Source organism: Saccoglossus kowalevskii, chromosome 16 (genome assembly GCF_978046115.1).
Source record: "Saccoglossus kowalevskii chromosome 16, keSacKowa6.1, whole genome shotgun sequence".
Classification (NCBI taxonomy): Eukaryota; Metazoa; Hemichordata; class Enteropneusta; family Harrimaniidae; genus Saccoglossus; species Saccoglossus kowalevskii.
In genome coordinates, this window is record NC_140656.1 from 22,211,504 (window position 1) to 22,236,973 (window position 25,470).

General features: G+C 35.5%; 1 protein-coding gene across 1 annotated transcript; it reads left to right on the forward strand.

Moving 5' to 3' along the window:
* The first annotated feature begins 6,787 nt into the window (after positions 1 to 6,787).
* Positions 6,788 to 24,431, forward strand: LOC146733753 (histone H3-like centromeric protein A). Its single transcript, XM_085490936.1, has 4 exons — positions 6,788 to 7,067; positions 16,734 to 16,840; positions 20,559 to 20,636; positions 24,300 to 24,431. Exons 1-4 carry the CDS (start codon positions 6,896 to 6,898, stop codon positions 24,429 to 24,431), a joined length of 489 nt encoding a protein of 162 aa, XP_085347062.1. The 5' UTR covers positions 6,788 to 6,895.
* Positions 24,432 to 25,470: the final 1,039 nt, after the last annotated feature.

Below are 25,470 nucleotides of genomic sequence, written 5' to 3' on the forward strand. Positions count from 1 at the left end.
TCCCTCATCTGCCGACAATTGCATTTTCGACTTCTTGAAAATTACTAGCTACATTGCTTTGATACTTTATATGTAGATACCTTGGAAGGAACCCTGTCAGATTTGTTCAATATCTTTAATTCTCTATTTTTAGCTAATATTTTTGGTAAAAAATAATATTTAGAATTATTCTTGAACACTACCAATCCGTGACACCTGGCGGCCATTCATTACTGGTATTTAAAATACATGGCACATAAAGTAAATATGATTATGCCAAAAAATAATTTATCAATATTGAAAACGACAACGGAAATTGAACTTTACCCATATTTTCTAATGCGCATTTGTCGAATTGAAATACAAAATACGTTATAGAAAATTGGGTGTATGGAAAACGAAGACCTAAGACCCTGGAAAACTAAGAACTAAGACCCTGGAAAACGAAGACCCTGGAATGTTCCTATGACGCCAATGATACACGAATTCGCCCAATATCGGGCATTTACTTTCATTGTGAACTAACTTCCCGTACGAAATTCTACTTTTAATTGTGAAATTACAACGTGAAGTACTTATTTTCGTTGTGAACTCACAACGTGCGTATATTGAATGCGAAATAATACGTATATGTATAATTGCATTTTACTAAACATATGTAACATATGTAAATTATTTTTCGATCAGTAACGTTGCGTGCATGGTTCCGTTCAATCTAATCAATCACGTCATATTATTAAATGAGTTCTTAAATAAATTGCGTAACGTTATTAAATAGTTACCAAATGAAATCACGTACGCCCCGATCGCATGGAATTACGTCGCTATTGGTCATCGTCATTAAATGGCATGATTAAATTGTCAGAATAAAAATGCATATTGTCACGTTACTGATTAAAACGTGTCCAATGGAACTACGAAGTTAACTTTACTGACGCATGATTGAATTTGCAATTCCATCCCGACCTCATTTAATTATGGTGAGTACGTAATGATTTATTTACGTACTCGTATAATAACGACATGCATAATTCTACTGCGAACTCATATAATAGCGTGATGTACTTAATTTAATTGCGAACTCGTTCAATAACGTGATATACTTAATTTCACTACAAACATATATAATCCAACACGAGGATGTAATTCAATTGTAGCCCCTCGAAACAATGGAAATACCGTCCCGGTTCCAATACGTATACTGGTATTTGGTGCTTATTAGAAGTACTTGCACTTTGAATATATTCGCATGTATAGTTACAAAGTTTAATCACGCACTTTATTTGTAGATTACAATTTCATACAGACAACTAAATACTTTTAAGGATAAGATGCAGTTTTTTTTATCATTTTTGACCGTTTTTGCTTTTTTTGGCTTTCCTGTACGATGGGTTTCATATCTATATTTTGTTACAAATAATTTAAAAATAATCATTAAAACCAACTTTAAAACACAGTTAAACTATTATTATGAAGCGCTGTTTACGTTTTGTTTATGTTTGAGGGATGATTTGCATATTCACGCCACTTAGAGGTTCCTGATTGACAGATGATATGTAAATTAAATAAGAGTCAAAAGTTTCATAACAGTACTATTTCCGGTGGTAGGGGTCGCGTGTTGTGATTTTGTGCACAGTTTACCGCGGTTTTGTAACACTAGTTGTGATATAAATAACCTAATAAATTTTCCGATTTGAAGCAGTGTCTTCGATATTATGGATGAGAATGTAAATGCGTTGTACCCTGGCTTCGAGGTCACTTTCGCACAACATATAATTTATGCAAGTACCGCCCCCTGTTTGTTCATGCATTGATTACGTCAATATAACGGGAGCATTCAGAGTGCCGCTGAATGATACTTCTCGGAAGCACTTTCAAGTGCGACTATTCTCATATTATCCGTACATTTATCTAATTTGTCAGTTATCCTTCATAATGTCGTAGTTATCATGTGAGCTGGTAAATATTGTAACAGCGACTGTAAAAGTGATCGCAATTTGGCATGTTCCCACAACGACGTGCCGATTATGCAAACCGGCCATTATCTCCGTTTCTTTTGAAGCACTTTTATGAAACTTCAATTTGAAATAGCGTCTGAACCGCATGTGGGATAGTTCTAAAATGTCACACAGTGTTGTTAGTACTTTGAACATCAAAACGGGGTCGGTTCATTCAGACACCGCTATATATTAAACGAAACCAAGATGAAATTAGGCATACTACTGGGTTTTACATTGATTATATCCGCAAATGTGTATGAAAATAATTTATTATGAAGAATTCGCAATGAAATTCGTACGGGAAGTTAGTTAACGAGTTCACAATGAAAGTAAATGCCCGATATTGGGCGAATTCGTGTATCATTGGCGTTATTGGAACATTTCGGGGTCTTCGTTTTCCATGGTCTTCGTTTTCCAGGGTTTTCGTTTTCCATGGTCTTCGTTTTTCAGGGTCTTCGTTTTCCAGGGTCTTCGTTTTTCATGGTCTTCGTTTTCCAGAGTCTTCGTTTTCCAGGGTCTTCGTTTTCCAGGGTCTTGGGTCTTAGGTCTTCGGTCTTCGTTTTCCATACACCCATAGAAAATTACATTAGCTGCGGTACATAATACGGCCATTTATTATTTAAGTACGAACGTCGCCATGAATATATCACAATATGTGATGAATTCAATATTGTCGAGTGTATAGCGCACAAATCTAAATTGATATATTGAAATCAAAATTCCAATGTTCGATGTGTATTGGTAGGATCCGACATAGTTTCGACGTATACGCAAAGGGGCCGACATATCCGGTGGCAGTCAAAACATTGTGGGGCTAGGGATCAACCAACAACATTTCAAAATGAGTATTGGGGTAGAGGGCGTGTCACCTTGTCAGTTTATTGCTAGTAAATGCTTCACCTCCAAATTTATTTCGTGGACGTAATGCGGAGTAATTCTCCTGAATACAGCGGTACTGTGTTTACATAATTTTTCTTTTCAGTTTGATCTTGATACGACCTTCAATAGATTATTCAATCCCTATGCCGACTAAACTTGTAACCGCGAGACTGTTGTGCACGTAATGTTGTGACATTGTATTCATTTTATTAGCTACAAAAGACAATATATAAAACCAGTGTAACGAGTACAGCGCGTATCACTGTATGATCTTGCCGCGGCATTTCCTGTTCCGTGGGCTGTTTCGTCCAGTGTAAGTTCAAGTCATGTCAACACTTTTCAACCTCCAACCAATAGAAAGCGCCGTAATATTAGAGGCGAGGCTTAAATGACATTCTACTTAAACTGGCTGGCTTGGGTCTCTGTCCGGTTACCCCGCCGAGAATATTTCCATGTCAAAGGGCCGGGTATGGCTATTCGACCTTGTATCAAATATCGCAGGTTTTTTTTTTTTGTTTTATCTTGAAAACAGGTCAAGACCCAGATGAAATAATGCAATAATGAAATTTGACTCCAATATTCCAATTTGTCGTCACGTAGTACACCCTCAGTCCAATTTAATACATTAAGCTCGTATTTTGAAAGTTTAACTGTGATGAATCATGATGGCCACAGTATGTAGGGCAGATATAGGGTAATTTAAAATGGAATAAAACCGCTATGGCTTTATTACTTGAATCGTTAAATATGGATATATTTAATAGTCTTAAGTGTAAATTTCAAAGATGAAACATGATGTTTTGCAATAATTCCATATTGTTTATTTGATACACACAAGTAAAAATGAATGGCCGCCAGGTGTCACGGATTACAATAACTGTGTATTTCTAATACGGCGTGTATATATTTATTCGCCAATTTACTTATAACACTTGAAGTGCCACGTGTTAGTATATATGTAATTACTAATAGCTCTATGTTACAAGTACACAATACGTGTAACTTTTATTGCTCGCGACAATAAATTACGGAACAAGCGAACAAGACTCATAATCACGTTGCAAGATGTCTTGTATTGCTTTATTAGTATACCATTTCATCAATAATACGCTTCGTTCATTGCTCAATAACTTTCATTACAATTGTAAAAATGTCGGTAATAACGACCAGATATGGCTCACTTATAACTTTTTTTTTCTGTCGTGTATGACACATTTCCTATTATAGTAAACGCACTGCTTTCACGACGTGGTTAACTATAAAGTTATGAAGAACGTCCAAAATTCCTCTTAACCTTAATATCAAAGTAATATAAAAGCTTTGAATTTGGAGACAAATTTTAAAACCAATTTGAGAGAAAAATAATTACAGCGGGCGAAAGATATTTACATACACCTAACTCGCGCACCAGGTAGGTAATTACTGAGAGACTTTGCAACATCACCAGACACTTTCATAGATACTCCAGTGACCGTTGTAGACGCAATAAAGTAGACTGTCGACAGTTCTCGCGCCTATATAAAGAGTCACTTATTTTCAAACGCCGTAGGCGTTATAACGAAATGCCGAAGGCATTTTTCAAGCGAGGACCGTAATTAAGGCCCGGGAGACTGGTATATCACTTAAACGCCCTCATGCGGCATTACGTGGAAATTGCCCCCGTGACGGTCCTGCTGAGACTTGTCACTCAAACTACGTCATACACCGATCAACCGATCGCTCATGATTGGTTAATCATGAGCGAAACGGGTCACTAATAAACAGGAAGTAGTAGTAGTTTGAGTGATAAGTCTCAACAGGAACGTCACCGGGCAATTTTCACGTAATGCCGCATGAGGGCGTTCACATGCTATAAGGGCTCATACCACTAATTGAATTTCCATAGACGACAATGTTAACATATGACGAGATTGCTATATGAAAATGACGAAGAAAGTTGAAAATATGGCTCAAAAATGGGAAATCAACATGCCAGTAATCAACCATATGAAAAAAACTAACATGTTGGCCAGCTCAAACTCTTGCAAATCTTAAGTAAACAAGACACACCTACTGTATTTGGATTGCACCAAGAGAAATCACTGGAAAAACACCAAGATTAGAACATCCATTAACACACAGAATAAACCCACAGGTACACAGCCGCTAAGTAGTAAACAAAAGACCACATGTTGGTCTCACCTCTGACCCAGGTGATTACGCCCTCAAACAGGGAGCACCTGAGAAAAATAATATTTAAAAAATTTCATTGGTTCTTGCTGGGCATTTTGAGACCTTATAACAGTCTCTAAGGCCTCGCGGCCCTCGCTTGAAAGAGGGGGGGGGGCAAGGGTTATTTCCGTTCAACGTAATTGCAATATTTTTGTTCATACAACGTAAATTGAAAAAATAAATTCCGTAATTCTGTAATCACAGGCTAGACGTACAACGTAATCAATCATATATTGTTTTCGTACACTGTAAAAATGTGTCATTTTTCTCGGTACGTACAAGAATTTACATCCAAATAAAAAAAATTGTAAAGAATAATCCAGGGAAACGACTAGATGACACAATTCACTGCATATTTCAATTTTCACTGTAAACTGTAAAAACGTCTTTTTTTTCCTTGTAAATTGTAAAAAGCCCTTTTTGTTTCCCGTAAAACTGTGGCAGCTACCCCTTGCCCCCCTCTTGATTTCGTTAACACGCCAACGGCGTTTGAAAATAAGTGATTTTTTATTAGGCCCGAGAACTGTCGACAGTCTAGCAATACAGTTGCATACTCACTTACGTGATACTAGTCGTTCATCTAAACACCGGACGCGGTATGCCTTTGATGTGTGGCCACGAGGGACGAGGGGGGTAGTAGGACTATTCCATTGCTTTGTAGGTAACATCCATTGCCGTGTAACACTTGGAAGAATATGATACGAACATAAAACTGTGAATGAATATTAACAAGAAATGATAAATGTAAATTCCTTTGATTGGTAGTTTGTTGTGTTGTTGTCAATTGATTATATTAATAATAGTAGCTTGTTAGTGTTGCGTTCAATTTCTCGCATAATGGCATAATCCCATTGCCTGTACTTGCCATAACACTCATCGCCCAGTCAATCTTTCCTGGAAGCTTCCAGTTTCACCTCCACACTGTCACCGCATACCAGTTTCAATTATCCCTCGGCCCGCTGTAAAGCTTATGTTTACTGACAAATTCAGTATAACTTTTTTTTTCTTTACTATTTTTAATTAGAAGACCTGTGTCTGCCTCTGTAAAAACAAAACTCCGATCGTAATGAATAATCACGTGTCAGGGGTAGAAAAAAATGGGGATATCAATTCGGGAAGAAGAATAGCCCACAATAAATTAAAATATACAGGCTACACAATTAAATCTGGCATACGAGTACGAGCAGTCACCGTATTTGTGCATCGGTTGATTCAAGTTGCCATGTCCAAATACTCAAAGGGGTGAAGAACACATTTTGCGACTGTGAGACGACCACGACACAGCAACACCCCCTGTCTCATGTTGTCTCTGCATACCGGTAAAGTTGTTTTACCTCCAGCAGGCAGGGCCGAGTTCTATACATGTAGTGGGTACTAAAACAGTAAATGGGCACGTATTGATGATCGGTTATTTTCGGTTCTGTATTTTTTTTTTCATTCAATACAGCTCTTGATATGACAAATGACTTTTTTTAGTATAGAAAATACTGCTAGTATATACTATAATATCTATGAAATGTTTCGCCCTCTTCAATTTTTTTATACAGTATTTTACTTGTAACGTATGCATTTCCAAAGCTCTGTATCAATTTTATTTCTGGGTACAGATTTCTTAGTGATAAAAAGAAAGCTTGTATCATGATTGGTTGCCTGCTGGCGCCACCTGAAAGCTCGTTGTCACAGCAGCGAGAGTAGCAATAATTCCAGCTAATCAGCTGCAGGAATGTTACGACGCCAAATTTGGTCTTTTTGTGATCGCGCATCATATTAGGGTACACACACGCGTGAATCTTTCTATTACTCGTGCACTGATCGACTGAACCAAGATGGTGCGAAAACAACAAGATAGACAGAGGAAAACAGCAACCCCGAAAGGAGGAAAAAAACGAAAATCATCGACTCCTAAAAGAATTGCTCCGCATGTGTCCAGTAGCGAATCAATATCATCGCCCGACTCCCCACGAGTTATACATAAAAGTCGTAGAAGTCCTCATTCACGTGAGTATGCTCAAAAACAGTGTGTTCAACGACTCTGTAGAGTCCTTGGTGTTTCAAATGGCGGCGTTGTATTTTGTCTTCACATGTACAAGTATTTGTTTTTGAAAAACTTGGATGTGTGACCGGGGGGGGCGTTGTCTCTTATACTTTTCAGATTATGAAATTATTTTAGTTTAGTTATTTAGTTATTTGTTTTGTATTGTTATTTCTTTTTGCTTTGTTTTTTGGACTTTACTCAAGCTCTGTATTGTGTACGTTCCAAATGAAATATCTTGTACCGTGGAGGTAGAAAAGAGGGCGGTGGTCGTCGCGCTGCGCATGTGTGACATTTGTGTTGAAGAACACTGATTTTCTCACAATGCAATGGAAATCACAGGTATGAGGTTTGACATTGGCGCGACTTTCACTAATTACTGGTGACTCCCTCGATACCTTCCAATCACCTAAAATAACACCTATATAAAGCTTAGTAATGTCTTAGTTTGTACTCGTAATCTGCGCAACAGTCTTTGTTTATATGAGACCTGTATATACTAGTATTGCGCACATGTGTGTGAAGCGACCACCGCCCTTTAATTAGGTAGGGGTGTGGTGTGTTGCTGCAGAGCTCCAGAAGGAGTACCTACACTTTATGCAAATTTTTTAAAATTATGCTAATTTATTCATGACGTAGCAGTTTCTGTGCTCATGAATATTCATTAATTTGTGGCTCAATACATTTTAAAAGGGGCGATATATTATTTTTGGGGGAAGAGTTAGAAAGGGGGATTAGCAATCCTTAGGGGGTCAATACAAAAGAAGGGACCCATTTGGAGAGCAGCTATGCTCTCGTGTCTGTTGTTGCACGTGACCTACAGCTGTCAACTGTGTTCGTTCTTCGACTGTGTTCGTTCTTCGACGACTTCGGCTGGCTTCCACGTGGGGTAGTATTCTTGTGTTCTGTTTTCCTGACTTGAGTTTTTGAATCCGCTGTTTATGTTTTTAACGTCTTTCATGTCTTTTGTAGGAGTGTCCAATCCGTGATTCGAACTTGCGATCTTTTAGTTCCCAGCGCACTGTCTTGTCCACTGTACCACGAGTGTCTTCACACAGGAGTTAGGATTTAAGTCCTATTCATAGGAGCACTGTCTTCACTAGCATTCAAAAATCTAACTAAACATACTGGATTCGAACCAGCGATCGCTCACATTGCTGTCATAGTACAAATCAACTGAGCTATGTGGTGGTCATGCAAATTAAATAATTTGTTGTCATATTTAGCTTTATTGCCAAATGGTGTTTGCGAGAAAAAGATAGGCAGGCAAGGGAATTGAACCCAGGTCCTCCTGATCACTATGTAGAGAACTGACCCACAAGACCACAATGGATTAACTGGATGTGTTTGCATTTGATAAGACTATATAGTGTGTATATATATAGAAATACAACATATTTCTATTATTGAGTTACAATTGTCCAAAAAATTGCCAATTTTGTGTTTTTACTTGTGTAAACTATATGCATGCCATAACCCGTTAGTGTACATCTTGCCAATTGGGTGTTTGCCATTTGCGTTGCCCATACCTGACCCGACCCTAACCCTAATGTCAAGACACGTTCCTGTTAATAATTCCGTTGCCCATACCTGACCCAACCCTAACCCTAATGCCAAGACACTTCCTGTTTATAATTGCTCAATAATGATACTCTGTTGTGCACTGTCTGCGGGTAAGTTGCATTGATGTCAACTGATTAAACAAGTCGCGTTTAAATAATTTCCACTATTAACAAGTGGTTAAATTGTGACAATAAATGTGTGGACAAATATTTGAGATTAATTTTGGTGTAGACAACTCTCGTTTAATTATTTTACACCATTACAAGTTGTTAAATTGAGAGAATAAATGTCTCAACAAATATTAAATACTTAGTTTGATGTAAACAACTCACGTTTGATTAATTCCCACAATTACAGGTTGTTAAATTGAAAGAATAAATGTGCGGACAAATATTTTAGACTTATTTTGGTGTAGACAGCTCTCGTTTAATTATTTTACACAATTCCAAGTTGTTAAATTGAGAGAATAAATGTATGGACAAATATTTTAGACTTATTTTGGTGTAGACAGCTCTCGTTTAATTATTTTACATCATTACAAAATGTTAAATTGAGAGAATAAGTGTGCGGACAAATATTTTAGACTTATTTTGGTGTAGACAGCTCTCATTTGATTAATTCCCACAATTACAAGTTGTTAAATTGAGAGAATAAATGTACGGACAAATATTTTAGACTTATTTTGGTGTAGACAGCTATCGTTTAATTATTTTACACCATTACAAGTTGTTAAATTGAGAGAATAAATGTGCGGACAAATATTTTAGACTTATTTTGGTGTAGACAACTCTCGTTTAATTATTTTACACCATTACAAGTTGTTAACGTGAGAGAATAAATGTATGGACAAATATTTTAGACTTATTTTGGTGTAGACAGCTCTCGTTTAATTATTTTACACCATTACAAGTTGTTAAATTAAGAGAATAAATGTGCGGACAAATATTTTAGACTTATTTTGGTGTAGACAGCTCTCGTTTAATTATTTTACACCATTACAAGTTGTTAAATTGAGAGAATAAATGTGCGGACAAATATTTTAGACTTATTTTGGTGTAGACAACTCTCGTTTAATTATTTTACACCATTACAAGTTGTTAAATTGAGAGAATAAATGTATGGACAAATATTTTAGACTTATTTTGGTGTAGACAGCTCTCGTTTAATTATTTTACACCATTACAAGTTGTTAAATTAAGAGAATAAATGTGCGGACAAATATTTTAGACTTATTTTGGTGTAGACAGCTCTCGTTTAATTATTTTACACCATTACAAGTTGTTAAATTGAGAGAATAAATGTGCGGACAAATATTTTAGACTTATTTTGGTGTAGACAACTCTCGTTTAATTATTTTACACCATTACAAGTTGTTAAATTGAGAGAATAAATGTATGGACAAATATTTTAGACTTATTTTGGTGTAGACAGCTCTCGTTTAATTATTTTACACCATTACAAGTTGTTAAATTAAGAGAATAAATGTGCGGACAAATATTTTAGACTTATTTTGGTGTAGACAGCTCTCGTTTAATTATTTTACACCATTACAAGTTGTTAAATTGAGAGAATAAATGTGCGGACAAATATTTTAGACTTATTTTGGTGTAGACAACTCTCGTTTAATTATTTTACACCATTACAAGTTGTTAACGTGAGAGAATAAATGTATGGACAAATATTTTAGACTTATTTTGGTGTAGACAGCTCTCGTTTAATTATTTTACACCATTACAAGTTGTTAAATTAAGAGAATAAATGTGCGGACAAATATTTTAGACTTATTTTGGTGTAGACAGCTCTCGTTTAATTATTTTACACCATTACAAGTTGTTAAATTGAGAGAATAAATGTGCGGACAAATATTTTAGACTTATTTTGGTGTAGACAACTCTCGTTTAATTATTTTACACCATTACAAGTTGTTAAATTGAGAGAATAAATGTATGGACAAGTATTTGAAACTTATTTTGGTGTAGACAACTCTCATTTGATTAATTCCAACTATTACAAGTTCTTAAATTGACAGAATGATTGTATGGACAAATATTGACCATTATATTTGTGAGTAAATACCTGTTGTTTAATTAATTTCCACCTCTACAAGGTTGAGAGAATAAATGTGTCGACAAATATTTGATACTTATTTAGGTGTAAGAACTCGTGTTTGACCAACTTCCACCATTGCAAGTTGTTAAAATAATGAAATAAATATACTGGTATCATTGGATATTTGATTTAATTGTGAAACTTTCTAACAAAATGTTAACTGCTGGCTTCGAACCCTCAATCAACAATTCCGCAGACACGGTATAAATTCCACAACACCACAGAAGATATTCGTCTGTTGCCTGAATTGTTTTCGTAATATAGGGAACGCCATCGACACTTTAACAAAACTTACCTTGACTTGGGTCTTGCTCATCTCATGTCACAATCTGGAAACTGTTGAACAAATTGCGCGTCGTCCAGTTTAAGACGTTAGTTATTTTATTATTTATTCATTCAGTTTTGTATGGTGGAGTTTTGTGAGGTTTATTATTTTTTTGCGACGTTCTTTGTTTACTTGTTTACGGTTTGAAAGATTTCAGTTTATTTGATTTACGTTTTTACGGTAGCTCTGAGCGGGACTCGAACCCACTGTCTTTTCAAGCTGATTTTGTTTTATTTTGATGGCACGCTTGTGTACCACGCCACGACGTTGGTCGTTAAGTGGTGTTCATTTTTCTAACTGTACTCCAGTGTTCCGATGAGTTGAACGGAAAAGCCAAAACGATTGCTGGTTTCTGATTGCTTCGGTTCTGGTGAGTGTGTATCTAGTGTGATTCGAACCCATGTCGTTTGTATTGGGCGTTTTTTTATTTTCCATGTTAGCTACGCCGTAATATGCAACCACTTCCCCGTTTTATTGTGATTTTGAGTGTTTAATGATGTCTTCCTCACCCGTCACGCCATGACCCAGTTTCAACCACACGGCCATTTTGCAACACAGTTCGTGACCCTCGGCATCACCCGACTGACTATATGAGCGTTCTGTTCAACTGTTAAGCTAGGATTTATTACCGTTATTATCATTATATTGTCACGTGATTTGTTTTACCTTATGTGTAATGTCTTAAGTATCTTTATTGTAATTTGTATATACCAATTCGTATATACCGAGGAAACGACCCCGATTGAAGGTCATGTATTTTATGACGTCACCAATTCGTGTGTAGGTACTGCTTCTAGATCTGTGCCTGTGTTGCCACTATCTCTGAAACTATAGCCAATTTTTGTTATTTATATACCTATTTCTAAATAACAGTATTGTGTTGACTCAATTATAAACCAACCAAAGACTCAGTTTTATTCATATAAACTACCAGATGCAAATATTTATTTCTATAGTCACAAGAGTACATGATACATACATTTCTGCATGTGCCCATGACTGGTGTCAGATGAACAAAATGATTCAAGTTTGTAATTGCTGATATCTATTTTATGTATTCACCAGGCATTTAATGAATAAAAGTAGCACATATACTTATAACTCTTAAAGGGGAATCGATACTATAAATAGGGGCAAGATAGCTATCAAAATTAGTATGCTAATCCGAACCAAGCTGCCAAATGTGTCATTTGCGATGTTTGGAGATCAAGCTGTGATTTTAAATACATTTCTACGGGGGCATGAATATGTACTCTAAGGATTACACTCATCTGGTTCGGCTTTTGATGTATAAATGTTGTTGTTTTCGGTCGAAACTTGCCGCAACAAGTAAAAATCACGAGTTTAAAATGGCGGCTAATGTATGCAAAATGCCAATCAGCACATGGTGCAATCCATGTGATTGAGGGGATCCCTTTTAAAGATGTAACACTCCTGCAGGAATATTAAAATAGAAACAATTATTTGTACTTTGTATCAGACTGGACTACATAAATACAATTGAAAGAAAAGTGAGACAACATGTACAAGCAGTGTTCACGCCGCATGAAGTATGGGCTAGGATTTAAGCTAATATCATATCTTTGCATATCGGATAGACCCACATGCATTCACGCCCGGTAGGGAACAGTGGTTAGCATAGCTATAGAATGCCCAATGTTAAAAATATACAAAAATCTTCAGTCATTTTAACTATAGTTACTCGGGAAGTAGCACAGATTCTCATCGTCGGTTCATTTTTTTTTCGAGAGCAATATCTCTTGATGTCCTCATGTTGATTGTCATGTCAGAAATGGCATACCAAAATGAATATTTATGAATTTAATAGTAAATCGTCTAAATGAACATTGAATACAATAGCATTTTGGAGTTTAAGCGTTTGCACACTTCATTAGCCCATGCTAGGGATCTGGAAAAACAGACTAGATTTAATCCATACTTATTATTTCTTAGCTTGTGCTAAGCATTCATGCACATTTTCCTAGCGCAGGCTAAAGTATTAGACATCTTAGTTTGTGCTAAAGAGCTGTGCTGAAGGCTACTATTGGCTATCCGTTCCGCTAGGATTGCCCGTAAAATCACTTTTGTGTGTGTGTCTGTGTGTGTGATTTCTAGTGTTTTCACGTATTAATTCTTCTGTGATTTTTTTTTTGCTGAGCCAATTTGGCTCAAACTTGGCAGGCAGATCACAACTTCACTCTAGTTAGTAGGTAAAATCTGTAAAAAAAAATCTGGCCCACCATTGCCATAGCAACAGCATGTAGCTTTGGGCTCAAACTTGGCAGACAGGTCACATCTTCTAGTTAGATGGAAAAAATCTTTAAAAAATCCTGGTCCATCGTTGGCATGGCAACAGCCAAAAAAATGATTTTTTGAATACTTTCGGGGCCAAATGCATCTCGCCCTAGAATTCTAGATTAAAAAGCTTGGACATAGCTTATTCTACTCAGCTTGAGTGTGGGCACAAAGTTACTATTTGTTTTTTTCATTATCGAGAGATTGGGGTAACTTTTTTACCAGTAATGGTTTTTTAACTCTTCTGAGATTTTTTTTGGCTGGGCCGATTCATACTTGGCAGGGCAGGTCATACCGCCACAAATCGGAAAACAATCCTGGCCCGCTACTGCCATGGCAACAGCCAAAAACTGATTTTTGAATACTTTCGTCCCACATGTATTATGCACAAGTCTTGTATTAGCAGTGTTCAAATGATCATGCTATTTATTTTCACTAATTTGCGCACAGACAGGAGATCACCAGCGTCGACATTGTTACACTGTATCAACGTAATCCCAATGCAACTATGAACTTTAAATGACCTGTAAATGCTGCGTTCGATTAAACAATCTAGAAAATACAACCGAAAACGGTCAAAAATAATAATTGTAACAGCAGAATACATGCTATTCATAAAGTAAAGTGACTTCTAAAGGCTGAATGTGTTTGTTTTTTTGCGAACTTTGTATACAGGCCCGGTTTTAGTAATAAACTGACTTTAACTTCTTGTTCATGTCCTACCATGGCAACAGCCAAAAACATGTATGTTTTTTGAGAGGAGCAGATTGGCTGGCTTGTTATTAATCTAACTATTATTGAGGTATTTTTGCTTCCACTTCATTCCAAGTATTATAATCTTTAGAATGTCTAGGATCTAAATATAATTTTTAATGTCATTCTATGACCCAGACTTTTGTTATTTAAACACAAAAGGTCTCTGCCACAGAAACATCCCTTTCAGAGAATGAAAAAATTATATGTTTATTTATTTTTCATTTTTATATATAATAAACCAGAATACAATACAAAAGAATAATTTTAATTCCTTCAAAACTGGTGGAGGATTATTAAGGAAACAGAAACATTTATTGGTTAGTTAATGTTAACCAACACTTGAATTAATGTTAATCAACACTTAGGTTAAACACCATACATTAATGAAATATTGGATATCCTTATGTATTTAATAAACAAGTAAAACAATTTAAATAAATAAAATATACACAACAAGAGAATACATACAGTATTACTTAAAACTGGTTGGCAATTAACCCTGACAATAGGCTTTGTAACAGCTCCACTGCTGGTTTGATAAGTCATCAGAATATATTATATTGTTGTTCTGTGATGGCTTTATCTCTTTAACACTTCATTGACATGCATTAGTTTCAAGTTCTGATTCAAAATGGTCTACTACCGTAATTTTTGTTAACTATTGCATCGTCGTGTCAATGACCTCTTATTAGTTTGGGTTGAAATCCATGCATGTTTATTAGTCCCCGTTCGGACGCAGTCCGAAAACGGGGACTTATGTTTTGCCCTGTGTGCGTCCGTCCGTCCGTCCGTGCGTCCGTGATCACCTGTATCTCGAACATGCATGGACCGATTAAGTTCAAACTTCACTCATACATCACACCTTATATGGGACATATGCACATGCATTTTTTTCATGATCCGATTAACGATAGCCGAATAGCGGCCATTTTAAGGCCGAAAATGCATCAAAATCGCACATTTTCACCATTCCGGACCCGGATCTCAGTTATGCATGGACGGATTTTGTTCAAATTTGGTACATACATTAAACATAATAGGACCTTGATGCACGTCATTTTTTTTTTTGGATCGGGTTCGAAATGGCCGACTGGCGGCCATTTTGTTTTAAAGAATTCAGTTCTGGATCCGTATCTGAGACATGCTTGGATTGATCAAGTTCAAACTTCACACACACAAGGTACATCATGTCACAAATATGTATGTGCATTTGTTTCATGATCTCATTAACGATAGCCAAATGGCGGCCGCTTTAAGGCCGAAAATGCATTGAAATCGCACATTTTCACCATTCCGGACCCGGATCTCAGTTATGCATGGACGGATTTCATTCAAATTTGGTACATACATTAAACATAATAGGACCTTGATGCACGTCATTTTTTTTTTTCGGATCAAGTTCGAAATAGCCGACTGGCGGCCATTTTGTTTTAAAGAATTCAGTTCTGGATCCGTATCCGAGACATGTCTGGATTGATCAAGTTCAAACTTCACACACACAAGGTACATCATGTCACAAATATGTATGTATTTGTTTCATGATCTCATTAACGATAGCCAAATGGCGGCCGCTTTAAGGCCGAAAATGCATTGAAATCGCACATTTTCACCATTCCGGACCCGGATCTCAGTTATGCATGGACGGATTTCATTCAAATTTGGTACATACATTAAACATAATAGGACCTTGATGCACGTCATTTTTTTTCCGGATCAAGTTCGAAATAGCCGACTGGCGGCCATTTTGTTTTAAAGAATTCAGTTCTGGATCCGTATCCGAGACATGTCTGGATTGATCAAGTTCAAACTTCACACACACAAGGTACATCATGTCACAAATATGTATGTGCATTTGTTTCATGATCTCATTAACGATAGCCAAATGGGGGCCGCTTTAAGGCCGAAAATGCATTGAAATCGCACATTTTCACCATTCCGGACCCGTATCTCAGTTATGCATGGATGGATTTTGTTCAAATTTGGTACATACATTAAACATAATAGGACCTTGATGCACGTCTTTTTTTTTTTCGGATCAAGTTCGAAATGGCCAACTGGCGGCCATTTTGTTAAAGAATTCAGTTCTGGATTCGTATCCAACACATGTCTGGATTGATCAAGTTCAAACTTCACACACACATGGTACATCATGTCACAAATAGATATGTGCATTTGTTTCATGATCTGCTTAACAATAGCGGAATGATGGCCATTTTAAGGCCGAAAATGCATAAAAATCACATATTTTCACAATTCCAGAACCGGATCTCGGTCATGCATGGATGGATTTTGTTCAGATTTAGCATAATGTGTTGTACATATGCAGGTGCATTTCGGTCATGATCTGCTTTGAATGTATATGTCACTCAAATATGAACGGAACGGGGACGTGTCATTGACAATGACTTGTTATATTTAATTTGCAAAATTGTTAGTTATAATTAATCTAATTTGCATAAATAATCACTTTAATTAACTTGTTAATTTTTGATTGAAATCTGTTTAGTGCATTAGTTTCAAGTTCTGTTGCATCGTCGTGTCAATGACCGCTTTTTTGTCTTTTTTATCTGATCCTTTTGTACAGCTAAAAGACGTTACAGATATCGTCCAACGAGAAGAGCATTAATGGAAATAAAGAAATTTCAGAAGTCCGGCAATCTTTTATTACAGAAACTACCGTTTGCATTTGTGGTAAGTTTTTTTTTTTTTTTTTTGCATCTACAGAGAGCATACCAAACACACAGTCTGGCAATCTTTTATTACGAAAACTACCATTTGCATTTGTGATAAGTTTGTTTTTTATTGCATCTACAGAAACCAAACACTCATACTCACATCACAATTTGTTTTTGACTCCCGTGTGCGAAGCACAAAAAGTCTTTGCAGTTAGTGTGTCTGTGTGTGTGTACTTGGATTGCTATATGTTGCCAGGACAAAAATACAGATATATAGCTACTTCCGAGGACATACACACCTTCCGAGGACCTTTTTCATAGTCCTCGGAAAACATAATTTATTAATAGTTAATTCGATTATTAATTCGTTTTGCGTAGCTTAGGTTTAGTATCGGGGGAAGGTATGGTTCACGTTATATTAATATTAATATAATTATACCATACCTTACCCCGATACTAAACCTAAGCTTCGCAAACATTTCTATGTTCAGTCACGGGATATTCAACTCTTGTTTAATTAAACTTAATTAAAATGCAATTCTCCATTGTATTGCATTGTAATTGAGTTTAATTAAACTCCAATTAAAACGCAACCCTATATAGGAACGCGTTTTAATCGAGTTCATATCGCAACTATATTAAACGTTAATTCAACTATATTAAAAGTTAATCCAATGAAGTCCTCGGAACATATAGCAATACAAGTGTGTGTGTGTGTGTGTCTGTTCCACTGATATCTCAAGAACCATACATTGATTTTTAATGAAACTTGGTGCATAGATGCTCTGGGCCAATGCGCAGATTTGATTAGAATTTGGTAAAAATCTGTGCATATTAATTACCTAATTTGCATGATAATTAGCTGATGTTTAGCTGTTCCATTAGTGTTCCACTGATATCTAAAGAACCACTCATTGGATTTTGATGAAAATTGGCACACAGATGCTCTTAACTAATGCGCATATTTGATTAGTTTTGGGTAAAAATCTCTGCAATATTAATTACCTAATTTGCATAATGATTAATCAATTACTGTAGAATACTTTATTTTCGCTTGGAATTTATTTTCGCTATTTTCGCTGAAGGGATGATTCAGTGAAAATAAAATCCAGCGAATATACTTTTTTTCCTATGTTTCACATTAAATTTATCAAAAATCAGTGAAAATAAATTCCATACAAAACGCCCTAAAAGCCTTTTCAGCGAAAATTAATTCCAGCGAAAATAAAGTATTCCACAGTATTGGCTTTTCTACTGATATCTCAAGTACTAATCATCACATTTCAATAAAACTTGATACATAGATGTCATAGGACACTGCACAGACCTGATAGTTTTTTGGGTAATATCAGTAGATATTAATTACCTAATTTGCATAATTAATTAAATTTCAGCTTTTGATATTTCAAGTAGTAATCATCACATTTCAATGACACTTAGTACATAGTTATTTAAGGACTGTGCAGACTCTTGATTAGTTTTGGGGTAAATGTTTGTGCATATTAATTACCTTATTAGCATAATTAGTTAATTTTCAGCTGACCAGTAGCCATTTTGTTTTTTCTCAGTTTTTTAATGATTTCTTCAAAGAATGGTGCAGCGACCAGATAAAGGGTATACCTATGCACATGAAATCATTATTTTTAATGATTTTTTACTCTTGTGTGCGAAGCACAAAATGGGAGTCTTTTTCTGACCTGAGACCTGATTAGTTTCAGATTAAAATCCAGGCATATTAATTACATAATGCAGGATGATTGTTTTATTCTTTAATTGATATATTTCAAGTACCAAACATTGGATTTTAAAGAAACGTTTGAGTGCTTTGAAACAATACACAGATCTTATTAGTTTGGGTTGGAATCCATGCATGCTAATTATATATAATTTGCAAAATAGTTAGTTATAATTAACCTAATTTGCATAATTAATCACTTTAATTAACCTGTTAATTTTTTATTGTAATCTGTTTATGTTAACTGTCTTATTTGCATAAATATCTCAATAACAATTAAATTGTTAAATGAAGCTTGATACATAATGATCACCTAATTTGAATAAATTAACTAGTTCTTGATTTCTTTAAAAATCAGGTTTAAAGTAGATTTGTTGCACAGGTGCTCTGGAATAAATCAAACTGCAAACCAAAGATGTACAGTCAAAATGTGTTCTTTTTTGTTTGAATAAAAGATTTCTGTGAGTATTGTAAACATAAAGACTGTCGATCACATTGTTGTCACATTGTGCATCTCAAGTAGCAGACATTAGTCTCCAGCTGTCTATTTGGAATAATTTTAATTTTTTTTTACTTCATATATGAGTTATTTCCAACTTTCCGTGATTCAAGTTTCTGAAACTGATGCACATCAGTTGGTTTTGTGATTTGATTCAAAATGGCTGATTGAAGGCCGTTTTGTTTCAAAGAATGCAGTTCCTGATCCATATATTTGAGATGCCTGGACCCAGACATCATATCAAACCAACATACATCATGCATTTTTGTTACCATCAAATCCAAAATGGCTGACTGGTGGTTATCTTTTGTAAACAAATACATTTTCACAGAGCCATATCTCATAAATGGCTGGACCAAAAACTTTACACATACATCACACATTGACATTAGGTCACATATATATCTTGTGTTTATTGTACAGACAGGGACTATGCCATTGAAAAATGCTTTACCTTTTGTACAAAGGAAAGAATGCTTTCATGTGCATGCCAAATTCCTTTGACATTATTTCTTTTTTTAGCTCCGCTGTCGACTTTGTCGAGCAGAGCTTATCATATGAGTGATTGTCCGTCGTCGTTCGTGTCAATGTTTTACTTTTTCAACTTCTTGAAAACTACGAGCCTGAATGCCTTGATATATGGTGTATATGTACCTTGGGTAGACCTCTCTCGGATTTGTTCATTTCATGATCATATCTTCAATTCTCTAATTTTGGTGAATATTTTTGTCATTTTTGGTAAAAAGTGATATTTTTTCGATTTCTTGTTAAAAACCGCAAGTCCAATTGCTTTTATATTACATATATAGGTATATATATATAGGTATTACATGTGGATCTCTCTCAGATTTGTTCATTTTGTAATAATATCTTCAATTCTCTAATTTTAATGAATATTGTTGTCATTTTTAGTAAAAAGTGATATTTTTGACTTCTTGTTAAAAAACGCAAGTGCAATTGCTTTGATATTACATATATAGGTACTACATGTGGACCTCTCTCAGATTGTTCATTTTGTAATGATATCTTTAATTTTCTAATTTTGGTGAATATTTTTGTCATTTTTGGTAAAAAGTGATATTTTCAACTTCTTGTTAAAAACCGCAAGTCCAATTGCTTTGATACTACATATATAGGTACTACATGTGGACCTTTCTAAGATTTGTTCATTTTGTAATGATATCTTTAATTCTCTAATTTTGGTGAATATTTTTGTCATTTTTGGTAAAAAGTGATATTTTCGACTTCTTGTTAAAAACCACAATCATTTATGGTGAAAAATGATATTTTTGAATTCTTGTTGAAAACAGCAAGTCCCATAGCATTGATACTATGCATAATGTTCATTTTCTAATGATATCTTCTGTTCTTTAATTGAAATGTGCATTGCTAACAGCGGAGCTATCTCAGCCGAGAGGCTGCTTGTTTATTTTGTGTCATGTATCCAAATACCGACAGGAACCATGTGTCTAATAATTACTTGTTGCTCTTTATTTCAAGGTCCGTGAGGTTGCTATGCAAGTGGCTGGTGGATTATCCTATAACTGGCTATCACCTGCCATTATGGCATTACAGGAGGTAAGCACACAGAGATAAAGAGATACAGCTGATTAACTATATCATATTTGTATGACATGTTCTATTGTTTACGCGTAGTACACAGCGTATGTAAAGGGGCTGGTCGTCAAGCCATGTCAGGGGTCAAAATACCCTGGTGCACACTGCACTATGCACATAGATTATTAGCTAGTGGAAGTAAACTTGAAATATTATGTGCATGCTGTGCATGTAGAAATTAACACAACATTTTCTCATTATTCATTATGCCTAAATTAAGTTCAACCAACATTGTGAGACAACTCACAAAAAAAGCAAATTTATTCATGATCGCATCAATCGAGAACCCGTCAATTTTATTTAAACTTTAAAAGTGGTGCATTTCACAACAAGTTAGTGCAGGTAAATTTCAAATTCAACATGCACACTGTGCATGCAGGGAAATTGTTTTATTTCAATCCCTGCATGTATGTGCAGTGTGAGATATTACTCCTATACAGTCAAACTATATATTTTCACTATTTTGATGTTTTGAGCAATTTCGTTGGGTTTTTTTCAAGTTCACAAACTTGGCAGGGAAACAATGAGTTCTGTTGTTTTTCTACAAGTTCACATGGATTGAATTTAAACAAATTTCACTGCTCAACGAAAATAGCAAAATTAAAAATCAGTGAATAATTAATGGAAAGATATTAATAATGACTTGTTGCGTCACTAGGTAAACCCAGACTTTTATTATCCCTTGTTATGCGAGCCCGCCGAATGAACAGGAGCCGAAAAAGGAAATAAAATAACATTTTATTTCAGCGTAATTTCTCGCGCCCGCCGACTTGTAAGCGCAAAAAAATGCTAAAAAAATATTATTTTTATCTTAATTTGTTTACCGCCTGCCGCATAACAAATCAAAGTTGCATTTTCGTGGGAGTATCATGATCAAAGTATCGAAGTCTTGTGCAGATGAGAAACAACGTTATACATGGAATAAAAAAAATTTTTCATTTCTTCTCTCCGATCAATGATCTCACTTACAATTCTTTGAGAATCACACAAATCTAATGGAAAAAAAGAATTAATTTTATTATTTTTTCCGCCCTCCTCAAAAAAATTGCCTTATAAAAACTCGAGAAACAAGGAAGAAAAAAAATCTGGCCTAACTCTAAAAAGTCGGTCATTACCAGACCAAAGCTATATTCATACATGCCACTGGCAGAGTGCATTGTGGGAAATCACTGTTTATTGATACAAATCTTGCACATGCATGGCGAGATCTCTTTTCCAAGGGCAACCAAATTTTTTGAATGTTCACTACAGCCTTCTGCAATCTAAGTTGTAAAATATGCAGGGATATTAACGTAGACAACATCTCACCGACACCTGTAAGATGCATAGGGGCTTTGTATTTTGTTCATGAGTAATCTTATCTATCAGAAGTCTGAAATCAAATTTAGAAAGTTCTCCTAAAATAAAGTGAAGTGGCCTTGAGTAAATTACACAACACCACCAAATTGTGGGAGATCACCGGAACTAAAGCATGGCTCATTGTTTCAATCCATCGGTCACAGTGAATCAGTCCTGAGTAAATCGTCTTGGCTTCTGCTCCCAAGTAGACTCAACAGCTTGACTTTGGAGTACTTTTAGATTTCATTTGCTTCATCATATATACATTTTTTCTAACATTTATTTTATATTTTTACAGTGTTTGTTTATTTGTTATTTGTTTGTGTGTTTATAAAGTAATGTATATTGGCCATAATGCATTTTCCATGCATTATTTTGTGTCAAATAAAATATGCTATACTATATATATTATCGTATTACCCCAGGCACGCGCCCAGGGGCCTGAACATACAAAATCGGGAAAAAATGGGGGTGGGCGCTTACCCGAGGACCACCCAAAAAAAGATTTTAAAAAGTTGTTTTTGTGATCGTATGATAAGGTCAAATAAAGGAATGCCTTCGTACACTTTGTACACATACTTATTTCTTGATTTATGCGAGGTTTCAATAAACAAATGAGCACTCGGTCAAGAACTGTGGCAACACTAAGACACGGGGTCGAATTTCAAAAATAAAACATGTTCTATGTCAGCGAATGAAGTTGTATTACTCACTGAAATTGGCTACAAAGTATGGTAAGTATTGTAATCAATGCACGGTTACTTTTTTAGTAACCGTGATCAGTGCATGCAAGTCGAAATGGCCGGGAAAAACTACCGCTTGTAATCCAAGATGACGATGACCTCATTAGCATAATTTTGTTCACGCACGTATTGATACATCGCATCGTAATTACTGAAGAATAGCAGATAGGGTAATGAAACAAATAAACCTTTTATTACTGATGTGAAATGTTTACAAACTATTGTGAATACATAAACATATCCAAATGGCGATACATAAAAAACAGACTGAAAATAAACTCTGGTCTACCTCATTAACATGATTTATTCGCGCACCCACACACGTGACAAAATTACAAAAATAACGATGATGCAACAAGTTGCCATCGTCGGCATGCCTCTTTATGGTTATCGTAATAGACTTGAGGTCGGCAAAATGTTTTTTCTTCAACGACAGAAAAATAATCCACATGACCGTAATGCCATAGCTGTGATGAAGGATGGAAAGAAGGTAGCAAGTTTACCACGCGATGTCTCAAAAGTGCTAGCTCCCGTTGTGGATTCTCAGTCAGCGAAATACTACATTTTAAAACCAAGGCTAAGTGCTTCAAACCACTCACCAAGGTATGGATCGTTGCAATATTGGATTCATCGTGAATGAAGAGAAAGCAGAACGTGTGCGCCCCATGCTGCGTGGTTGATCTTACGTCGTTAAGTTCCAATGAGTTTTTACGTAAAAACACAAATAAAGCGGCCCTTTTCAGGGCCACCACACAATCCAAAAAGAGAACTACCATAACAAACACACTATTTAAATAAATCGAACGCGTTCGTTTTTGACAAATAAAACTTTATTGTTGACCCCGTTCTTGGCTAATAATCACCCTGGGCGTTTAACCGAGGATGTCCCCAACATGTAACTTTTGTGAAAACAAGGGGTGGGCGCTTGCCCAGGGAGGGGCGCGTGCCCGGGGTAATACGGTATATCAATATCCATGAAGTCCTGAAACTAGAATTCTATGTTGGTGGTTGAGAAGTGTTGCCATTGCAAGCAAACAGAGGAAACGTGACAATTTTTTAGACGTTCTTTGCTTACTGAATCAGTGGTAATTACTGGAGCTATGCTCAGCTTTAAATCATCAATGATACCTGGAGATCTCTCCCTGCATCAGGCGTATCGATCATTAGAAAATTTAATAACAATGCATGGAGAACTCCACTTACAAAATTGGTGTTTTACTGGTGACGTTCAGTGTGTAATCAGTGACAATACATGGAGGCCTGTCCAGGGCATGAGTCAACATATATCTATTTATATAGTGTCAGAGCGGTAAATTGCTTTGCTGTTTCCTTACATAGTATCAAAATTCATCGACAGGCATGTCCATACACTTCACCCTGTAGTATGTGATATGCAAACAGAGCTGTTTGACCACTTGGGTACGTCAACAAACGAACCCATATCTACTGATGATTGCTGCTAAATGAATTTGTATGTAACAGCGTTAGATGGCGATGTGTTAATCAAGTTTGTTTCTAAATCTGCGTTTTTGTTTTGTTCAAGGCTTCTGAGGCAACTCTGGTATCTTTATTTGAAGACACTAACTTGATAGCACTTCACACTGGCAGAGTCACCATCATGCAGAAAGACATGCAGTTGGCAAGGCGACTGTGGGGATATGGACGTGGATTATAAACTGTGATCACATAACGTATTATTATATGTATTTGTTTATAGTATGCGTATTTTGCATTAAGTAGTTTAATGATTATTAATTATTATCATCATGTCAGAACCTGAAATTTCTTTCAGGATTAATTTTTTATATAATATTGTTTTAATTTCCAATACTAAAAAGAGGTATGGGCATTTTTTTTCTTTCACATTTTAGAATCCATGTAAAGCTTAGCAATCAACACCCAGACAGAATTTATTTTTCAGTTATTTGCGTATTATTTATTATCATAATATATGCTCTATATTTGCTTATTCGGTAAAATAAAGAAAATTGTGGCTTATTATTACATGGATTTAAAAATGTGAAAATGCATTGTATGGCGCCCTAGTTAATTAATGAATACAGAGTTCATTATTTTTGATTATGTTGATCTATTATGTTTTCTGTTGTTTTTTTTATAAGATACTTTTCAGTAGTTGGTGTTATCAACCAATACTGCCAACTTTATTTGCGAGTTACTAATGGCAATTTGTTGGCCATATTTATTTACACTTAACACCCTCATCAGACAATGTTCTCTCAGGAGCATGTTTTAGATTATACTTTTAATGTCAAAGGTCAAAACATTAAAAGCATTTTCCTAGGGGAAAACACTGGTCTGTGATGCTTGTGATAAGTACAGTTCATGTTTTGTAAAGAAGTAAAGAAGCACATACCGTATATATATATAATATATATATTTTTTTTTAACTGTTCATGTTTACTAGTAATACATTCGTATATCAATAAAAATTTGTTTTTTTCAGTTACGTATCGTAAGTAGTCTTGTTCCTTGTGTAACTCCACATTTGGTACGACTTGTTAATAATGTTCATTTTCGTCTGAAGCTAAACAAGTCTACCCAAATTTCTTGATTTTTGGAGGGCTCAAAATATTTGTGACCAAATTGATTTTCTATTTTGAGAAGTAAACTCTGAGGCTTTGCAAGGATTGGTTACTCACTACTGACAGTTTGGATATTATATATCAGTCACAAATTTAGACAATAATGACAAT